The sequence below is a fragment of the Anarrhichthys ocellatus genome, unplaced genomic scaffold (genome assembly GCF_004355925.1).
Source record: "Anarrhichthys ocellatus isolate YVR2014 unplaced genomic scaffold, GSC_Weel_1.0 scaffold482, whole genome shotgun sequence".
In the NCBI taxonomy this organism is placed as follows: domain Eukaryota; kingdom Metazoa; phylum Chordata; class Actinopteri; order Perciformes; family Anarhichadidae; genus Anarrhichthys; species Anarrhichthys ocellatus.
Window position 1 is genome coordinate 6,594 of NW_022280456.1, and position 9,737 is coordinate 16,330.

General features: G+C 44.8%; 1 protein-coding gene across 3 annotated transcripts in view; it reads right to left on the minus strand.

Annotated features, from left to right (window-relative positions):
• Positions 1–53: 53 nt before the first annotated feature.
• LOC116401489 (properdin-like) overlaps positions 54–9,737 on the minus strand; it is an 11,919-nt gene continuing 2,235 nt past the window's right edge. The window contains exons 4-14 of one of the 3 annotated variants that reach the window (XM_031879905.1): positions 7,289–7,709; positions 7,011–7,207; positions 6,807–6,909; positions 3,172–3,251; positions 2,356–2,494; positions 1,644–1,807; positions 1,371–1,535; positions 961–1,158; positions 702–875; positions 424–621; positions 54–290 (exon numbers count right to left, since the gene is read on the minus strand). In XM_031879905.1, coding sequence (XP_031735765.1) covers positions 175–290; positions 424–621; positions 702–875; positions 961–1,158; positions 1,371–1,535; positions 1,644–1,807; positions 2,356–2,494; positions 3,172–3,251; positions 6,807–6,909; positions 7,011–7,207; positions 7,289–7,709 — 1,955 coding nt within the window. In that variant the 3' untranslated portion in view covers positions 54–174. Of the gene's footprint in view, positions 291–423; positions 622–701; positions 876–960; positions 1,159–1,370; positions 1,808–2,355; positions 2,495–3,171; positions 3,252–6,806; positions 6,910–7,010; positions 7,208–7,288; positions 7,710–9,737 lie in introns of all 3 variants that reach the window. The other 2 variants (XM_031879904.1, XM_031879903.1) reach the window with 2 other exon arrangements.

Consider the following 9,737-nt stretch of genomic DNA (forward strand, 5'->3'; position numbering starts at 1 on the left):
TACAGTCTTCAGACTGTAGGGGGAGTTTTAAAACGAGCAGAAAAATGCATGAGGTTAGATTTGAACTCCTCTCGTCCCTCTATTGTCTTCCACTCGTCCTCAACTCGTCCTCCACGCATCCCGCACTCGTCCCCCTTTGTCCCCCACTCGTCCCCCAGTCTCCAGACAGTAAACTCACTTGTAGTCGCTGTAATCAGGTTTACATCTTCTAGTCCTTCGGCGTTGGGATTCTCCTCCACAGGGCGGAGAACACAAACTCCACTCGTTCCAGCCGTCCCAGCTGCCCCGAGCTGTAACACACATATTTGTAATAAATAATATATAATGTGTAATACATATCGCCGTGGTGTGGACATGTCAATCACTGTGTAGCCCCGCCCTAAAGCATACCCAGCAGCGTGTGTGTGTGTGCATATCACCCACGGTAACAGCTGGTGACATCATAGCAGACCCTACTCTCCATCAGAGTGTCCCCTCTGCAGATAGACCCGTTGTGAGCTCGATGAAGACACATACGGTCTCTGGTCTGTCTTCCTCCGATCTGCTTACAGTGGATGTCCTTCTTCTCGAATGCGTATTTACACTGGCCCCATCGAGACCACTCTGACCACATGCCGTCCACTGAAAGACACAAGTCCTGCTGGAGTCACGAGAGCAGAGAGACGACAGAGAAACAGAAAGGACACAGACCTGGTGTGTACCTGGACAGTGGGAGTTGGTTCGACAGATGCTGGTTCTACGTCCCTCTCCAGGACATGGCCGGCCGCCATGTTTGGGGGCGGGGCTATCACATCTCCTGAGTGACTCCTGAAGCCCCACCCCACAGGTAACAGGACAGGAAGATAAGGGAGACCAAGACCCCCAACCTCCGTCCACTGGTCCAGAGACAGACAGAAACACAGTGAGTTATCGTCTCTACGAGGACACCCGGTAGTCTTTCATGTCTATATAAGGACTCACCTGGACAGTTGGGGAGCTCGCTGCAGTCTTTGGTCTGGAACCCGTCTCCAGGGCAACTGTTGCCAGATGGCACGGTGTCATTGGAAGGGGCGGGGCTAGAGCAAGAACGATATCGCACTCTGGAGGGGACGATGACATCACTGATACAAGAACCTGAACAATCACGCCAACCGGACCACCTGGACCACCCACCATGAACTGAGAGAGAGACAGTTAGACAGGAGGGGAGAGAGAGACAGTTAGACAGGAGGGGAGAGAGAGAGACAGTTAGACAGGAAGGGAGAGAGAGACAGTTAGACAGGAGGGGAGAGAGAGACAGTTAGACAGGAAGGGAGAGAGAGACAGCTAGACAGGAAGGGAGAGAGAGACAGCTAGACAGGAAGGGAGAGAGAGACAGTTAGACAGGTTACCTGGACAGCTGGTGTGGGTTGGACACCTGTCTGTCTCCTCTGAAGGACCTGTGCAGGCCAAGTGACATTCAGGACGAGAACAGACTCTCTCTCTGCTCCTGACTCCGCCTCCTCCACAGGTCACCGAGCAGGGAGACCAGGTGAGCCACAAGCCCCACCCCTTACCTACAGACACAACCACACATACAGACAGACACACACACACACATACACACACATTTATGATGTACAAATTCAACATGTGTGTATTGTGTGTGTATTGTGTGTGTGTACCATCACAGCAGGTCCCGTTACAGGCTTTTGTCTCCAGTTTCTCTTCAGGATTCTCACATTCTGAGACTCCGATACCAAAACACTTCCTGCTTCTCTGCATCACTCCTTCTCCACAAAGGATGTTACACTGTGACCAAGGCGACCAGGGAGACCACACTGGAGGACTGGAAACACAGACTGATGTTACTGATTTGACTAAGAGGACACCTGGAGTCTGTTGTCGTCTCTAAGAGGACACCTGGAGTCTGTTGTCATCTGTAAGAGGACACCTGGAGTCTGTTGTCATCTGTAAGAGGGCACCTGGAGTCTGTTATCGTCTGTAAGAGGACACCTGGAKTCTGTTRTCGTCTGTAAGAGGACACCTGGAGTCKGTTGTCRTCTGTAAGAGGACACCTGGRGTCTKTTRTCGTCTSTAAGAGGACACCTGGAGTCTGTTGTCGTCTSTAAGAGGACACCTGGAGTCTGTTGTCGTCTGTAAGTGGACACCTCGAGTCTGTTGTCGTCTGTAAGAGGACACCTGGACTCTGTTGTCGTCTGTAAGAGGACACCTGGAGTCTTTTGTCGTCTCTAAGAGGACACCTGGAGTGTTTGTCGTCTGTAAGAGGACACCTGGAGTCTGTTGTCGTCTGTAAGAGGACACCTGGAGTCTTTGTCGTCTCTAAGAGGACACCTGGAGTCTGTTGTCGTCTGTAAGAGGACACCTGACACTGACCCACAGGAACGACACACTCCGTCTGTTGCCTGGTAACCAAAGTGAGGATTCTGACAGCAGTCGTCTTCCTCCACCTCACCGAGCTCTTCATCACACTGACCCAGGGTCAGGTTGAAACGTGCAAAACACTGCACACACTCTGCACGCACACACACACACACACACACACACACACACACACGAAAAGCATATAAGCAGAATAATGAAATGAAACATCAGCACATAATTATGATGATTAATGCAGTTTCACTTCCACAGTGTGTGTGTAGGTGTGTCTCTGTGTGTGTGTGTGTGTGTGTGTGTGTGTGTGTGTGTGTGTGTGTGTGCAGTCTGTGTGTGTGTGTGTGTGTGTGCAAAGTGTGTCTGTCTCTGTGTGTGTGTTTGTATGTGTGTGTGTGTGTCTGTGTGTGTGTATGTACTAGGAGAATGTTCAGGATTTCGTCACAGGGGAAAGTTTGTTTCCAAAAGTTGCACAATTATCAGGCAAACTTCCAACAAGGCCAACGAGGAGTGAGACTTCTTATACATATATATCACAGTATTTATACATGTGTACATATATATCACAGTATTTATACATGTGTACAAATATATCACAGTATTTATACATGTGTACAAATATATCACAGTATTTATACATGTGTACATATATATCACAGTATTTATACATGTGTACATATATATCACAGTATTTATACATGTATATACTTCTTTCTATATATTTCTTGTTCACGTGACGGTTAATAATAAAATGTTAAATAATCATCTGTTGTCTGTTCAGAATTTAAATAACGACGACAAATAACCCAGACCGACCTGAACGCTGCACAGACCCCAGAACCAGGACCAGGACCAGGACCCTGAGAACCTTCATAACCCTGAGACGCTGCATCCTGCTGACAGAAGTGAAGACAGACAGATGAGTTCAGACAGACAGTTTCAGCAGAGACCCTCGCGTGTGTGTGTGTGTGTGTGTGTGTGTGTGTGTGTGTGTGTGTGTGTGTCTGTATAAACAGGAAGTCCTTATAAGGTAAACAGGAGTGAGTTTAAAGTCCACATTTAAAAGCAAACATTTGTTTTAAAAGATAAAAACAAGGTTGACTTTTTTTTAAATTACGAAATAAAGTAATATTCGTAAATTGATTTGAAGTATTAGTTATCGTCTTTCATGTTTAATTTATTGAGATTGAATTACATGTATATTACATGGTAGACAGAAACAATTCATAAATTAAAGATGTTAAAATAATAAATTAGAGTTAAACTTAAGTTTGAATAAAATGTTTTTGTTGAGAGAATCCGTTTAATTAGGTCCTATTCTTCTAATGTTTATTATTGTTATCGTACCACTTTCGTTGCAAAAAGGAGGTGCTTGGGATACTGGTAAGAGTTTTGAAGTTTGGCACGCAAGGCAGTCGTGGCAAAAATTGCAGTGTGATTGGGGTGTTCAGCTGCGGGATAAAAAAGTTGTCTCGATAGCGCCCCCTATTGAGCAGCTCCAACATTGGGTTTCTCCTAGCTGTATGAACTCTGGTAGGTATGTGGAACGTGATGGGACGCACAAAAATTCCTCTTGCTGCTGTTGAAAAGAACCTGATGTGTTTAAAGTGTTATTGCACTTTTGTTCATATTGTGAGGAATTTAAGTTTTGAAGCTCCTAATTATGAATATTATATGTTACAATGTGTTTATTATATGTTACAATGTGTTTATTATATGTTACGTGTTTAATTTCGATCCTTCGCCATGAACAAATAAACTGATGTATCCACATCATCAGATCTTTACCAGATTGCACATGTTTGATTGGACTCCAGGCCTGAAGACATCTGCAGGCTAATTTTGAATCATAGTCATAGCGCCACCTACTGGTAACAGTCAGTTAAAGTCATTATACTTTGGCTTGTTTCTCTTAGTAGGTAAATCAGATCAACATCAAATTCGTTCCACACAAATATAACAAGTTCATAATGCCAGTTCATGAAGCTTTTGATGTTTCGTCGAACGCCGTTGCCGGGGCGATGCAGTCTTCGCCGTTAAAAACTAAGGTAATTTTGAGAGGCTAGAAATACTCGAAACATAAGCAAACTTGGCACACAGATTACAAGCCCAAAATGTAGTTATGTAATGTGATTTTATTGGTTCAGAGTGGCAAATCGGCTCAATAGCGCCCCCTACAAATTTTCGACGAAGCAGCCCTCACAGTACGTTTCACATAGATTTATAAGATTTGGTAGGCACATGTATCACATGTGGACTTAAAAAAAAGTCTCTTGGAGCCATGCTCTAAACCCAACCGGAAGTCAGCCATTTTGAATGTTTTATGAATTTCTAGTGGCGTTTTTGTCATTTCCAGGTGCTGTACTCTAACGACCTCCTCCTAGGGAAATAATCGAATCGACTTCAAATTTGTTCAGAACAATCTAAAGACTTTTGTGATGAAAAGTTACTCAAAGCTTGTTGTTTCGTGAAAAGATTTTGCCGTGGCGACGCATTCTTCACCATGAAAGATTAAAGTGTTTTTGAGAGGCTAAAAATGCTCAAAACATAATCACACTTGTCACACACATTTAAAATCCTGAATGTAGTTATCTATTGTGATTTTAACGCTTCAGAGTGGCAAGTCGGCTCGATAGCGCCCCCTACAATATTTCAACGATGCAGCCCTCGCAGTACGTTTCACCTAGATGTATAAAATTTGGTAAGCAGGTGTATCACATGTAGACTTAAAAAAAGTCTGAGGGGACCATGCTCTAAACCCAACTGGAAGTCAGCCATTTTGAATTTTGTATGAATTTCTCGTGTTTTTTTCCATTTCCAGGTGCATTTCCAGGAATTTGGTCAGAACAATCTAAAGACCTTAGCGATTAAAAGTTACTAAAAGCTTTAGGTTTCATCGAACGACGTGGATATGGTGTGACGGCCATTTTACATGGTTCGCCATCATCCATCAAGCTGTTGTAACTTGACTGTACTTTGTCAAAACTGTCCCAAACTTGACATGCTTGTTGACTGTCATGGCTTTAGGACTTCTGCATGCCAATATTAACTCATAGTCATAGCGCCACCTACTGATAAGCACGGACGTAAGCAGGATTCTATAATTACAGCGGCCCAAACACTGAACTTATTGAAAGGGTTTGTGGGCACACCATGAGAAAAAGACTTCTCTGATCTAAATATGTGCAAACTAAGATGCTTGGAGAGCAAAAGTTAGATAACAGTAGATTTTCAAACCATGTCAGTGGGCATTAGTATAAATGATCTGTCCAGAGCTTCTTCATCACAATCAGGTTAAACGTTACAATGAATGCTTCACACTACAATCTAAAGTTACAGAAGAACTTAAAATGAAAACAGTGTTAAATTAAAGTGTTCAAGTAACAGCAAATGGCACTACTGTTTTGTTAACTTTCATGTAAGTCCAAATACAATCAGCAGGACACTGCAGGGAGTTGAACCCCATCCCAGTAAACTGACAGTCTGTTATGTTACAAACACTGAAGCACATTCACACACATTCATTTTCTTAATGATCTTTAAAGGCTTACATTTATGATTGTATCGGAGGTACACTCAAAACATTTGAGGCTTAAGACCTGGCAACATGATCTTGCTACGCTGCTGGTCTACGCAGGAAATATCTCACTCGTGCACGCAGAGTGTGATGGTCACAGAAATTCATGGCCAGAGTCCTGCTAGTACCCTCGACGTGCGTGAAGTTGCGAGGGCCCGATCAATGCTGCTTGCAGCTTTAATTAGTGGTGTGATTCGGTTTGTATCTATTTTTATGCTTCTTGGATAATAAATCCATTTGATTTTGACTTAAACCTGCTGTAGTGTTTTGGAGGCGATTGAGAGCATGTGGCTGCAGGGAGGGGGGCGATTTCTCCCTGTGTCCAAAAGTTATGGCCCTAACAATATATCAGTACTTTCAAAATAAAAGTGCATGATTAATCGCAAAAAAATCATTCAAAATTGTAATCGTTGCCCAGCACTAATGTGTATATATATATTTAAATATACATTTATGTTTATGTTTGAAGAAATCATCGTTCTGCTGTTCGAGGTTACTTTTATGAGACGATCAAGTTTTATATTTATGAACAAAGTTTAATGAAATAATCACACGTTTCATCCGGTAATCATAATTCTTCTTTAAGGCACAGGGTTATAAACATGTAATAAACAGTTAATAACATGTTTACATGTTTATATACTGATCATAAATATATTATTGATAAGTGGAGACTCATCAAACATTCTGACTAAATAAATCAGTTCAAAGTGAAACCATAAAATAAATTAATAAATATTTTCTTCTAAATAAATGTTGATTTTGATGACAAAGTGACGTCTTCATGTCTTCAGTTGGTCTCACTGGAAGAGAAAGGTCAGAGGTCAGTTGTGTGACGCTCCACCTGTAACACACGCTGATGTAATCAGATTACCTGAATGAGGTCATCGTGCCGCTGTGCTCGGGGGCGAACGTGACGCCCCTCCCTGCTCTCTCCTGAGACCCGGTGCTGCTGGCCAAGCTCTTCCTCATGATACCTGAACCACAAACATTATTATTATTATTATTATTATTTAATACCTTTTAATAAACAGGATTAGTGTGATTATTGTGTTTCATTGCAGTGGATCCTCCTCACCTGCAGGGGGCAGCACCTCCAGTCTCTGTAGGCTGCTCCTGCGAGGGTTCCCGGTCTTGGAGAGGCGGCGTTGGCGGTGGTTCAACATGGCCGCCGGGGAGACGATACCAGGGGGCGGGACTTTACCCATCCTCAGGTACAGCTCCTCGATCTCTCGCTTCTGATTGGCCTGCAGGTTCTGCACTTCCACATGGTGTCTGGGATTCAAAAGGGTTCAAACTTTATTTATTGTTATTTCTTTCAGTTACAGATTATTAAACTTACCATCAACCAATCACCTTTCGCGAAGCTCCCGCAGCTCCACCCACATCTCCTCGTTCTCGCTCTCTGATTCATCAGAGCTGACGTAATGTGCTGAGTGGCTCCACGATTGGCCGAAGCTGCCAGGCGGCCCCTCCCACAGGCTGACACTCAGCCTCCGACCCCCCCCCCTCCTCTTCTCCTCTTCCTCCTGTCCACAAGGGTTGCTGTGGAAACCCTGGACAAGAACAGGCGGGCAGACCTTGACCCCCGTGCTCCTCTCTGATTTGCTCGAGCTGCTCTCTGAGCTTTCTGATTGGTTTGCCCCGGAGGGAGGTGGGGAGTGGGCGGTGGGTGTGGCCTGACAGAGGGGGCGGGGCTCCTGGTGACGGACAGCAGGAATGACTTTAGAGGGCGTCACCTGGAAACGACCGACGTTTAAGACTGAAGGTTTGTTCACTGAAAGAGAAGAAGAAGAAGCGCCGGTCGGACTGGGAGCACTGGGAGCTAGGACAGTCTCTGTCAACCAGATAAATGATCAGTGAGTCATCAGTTTGGTGTGATGTCACTTTGTGATGTCAGCAGGGACTCACCTTGAGGGGGCGGAGCTAAGCCAACCTTCAGCTGAACAGGACTGAGAGGCTGAAATGAATGAATGAATGAGTGAATAAGTGAGTGAGTTGGTGAGTGAACATATGAATGAATGAATGAAATCAGCTTTCTCTTAGTCCTCTACAGAAATCAGGAAGCTCACCTGTGCCTCAGGTGTGTCGTGGGTTCGGCTGTCGGGGGCGGAGCCTGTCTGATGGGCGGGGGGGCTGTAGGACAGCTGGGAAGAGAAAGGAGCAGAGAAGGAGCCGAGGAACTTAGGACCCATGGAGGGAGACATGGGGGGAGAGAGGGGATGAAAGCCCTGGTTGGGGGTCCCAGACGGGGGCATGAAAGACTGGGCCACGCTCATGGCGAGAGAGAGCACGTTGGCCAGAGAGAAGAGAGGCTGGTCGGGGGGCGGCCAGTGAGGGGGGAGGGTGGGAGCTGAGGAAGAGGTGGAGGTGAGGAGGAAGGTGGGGGAGCTCTGGGCCGTGTAGGGGGAGTACGGGGGAGACAGAAGGTTGTACTGTGGAGACAGGGGGAGGTGGGAGGGAGGAGGCGTGGCCGAGTCTGGGGGGGGGTAATGGACGGGGGAGGGAGGAGGGGAGGGGGAGGAAGCTGGAGAGAGAGAGAGGGGGGGGGTTAAGATCATCAACAATGGGAGATATGAAACATCAGGGGCTCCAGGACACTTCCCTGAGAGATTCAGACCTAGACCTATCAGAAGATGAGAGTACAATGGCCGAGACAGGAGAGGGTGAGAGTGAGGAGGTTCCAGTAGTTATTGAAGAACTTGTAGAGGTCAGTGAGGAGGTTCAAGTAGTTATTGAAGAGCTTTTAAAGGTCAGTGAGGAGGTTCTAGTAGTTATTGAATAACATTTAGAGGTAATTGAGGAGGTTCTATCAGTTATTGAAGAGCTTCTAGTGGTCAGTGAGGAGGTTCTAGTAGTTATTGAAGAGCTTCTAGTGGTCAGTGAGGAGGTTCTAGTAGTTATTGAAGAGCTTCTAGGGTTCAGTGAGGAGGTTCTAGTAGTTATTGAAGAGCTTCTAGTGGTCAGTGAGGAGGTTCTCATAGTTATTGAAGAGCTTCTATGGTTCAGTGAGGTTCTAGTAGTTATTGAAGAGCTTCTAGTGGTCAGTGAGGAGGTTCTAGTAGTTATTGAAGAGCTTCTAGAGGTCAGTGAGGAGGTTCTAGTAGTTATTGAAGAGCTTCTATGGTTCAGTGAGGAGGTTCTATTAGTTATTGAAGAGCTTATAGTGGTCAGTGAGGAGGTTCCAGTAGTTATTGAAGAACCTTTAGAGGTAATTGAGGAGGTTCTATCAGTTATTGAAGAGCTTTTAAAGGTCAGTGAGGAGGTTCTAGTAGTTATTGAAGAGCTTCTAAGGTTCAGTGAGGAGGTTCCAGTAGTTATTGAAGAGCTTCTAGTGGTCAGTGAGGAGGTTCTAATAGTTATTTAAGAGCTTCTATGGTTCAGTGAGGAGGTTCCAGTAGTTATTGAAGAGCTTCTATGGTTCAGTGAGGAGGTTCTATTAGTTATTGAAGAGCTTATAGTGGTCAGTGAGGAGGCTCTAGTAGTTATTGAAGAACTTGTAGAGGCCAGTGAGGAGGTTCTAGTAGGTTTTGAAGAACCTTTAGAGGTAATTGAGGAGATTATATCAGTTATTGAAGAGCTTTTAAAGGTCAGTGAGGAGGTTCTAGTAGTTATTGAAGAGCTTCTAGAGGTCAGTGAGGAGGTTCTAGTAGTTATTGAAGAGCTTTTAAAGGTCAGTGAGGAGGTTCTAGTAGTTATTGAAGAACCTTTAGAGGTAATTGAGGAGGTTCTATCAGTTATTGAAGAGCTTTTAAAGGTCAGTGAGGAGGTTCTAGTAGTTATTGAAGAGCTTCTAGGGTTCAGT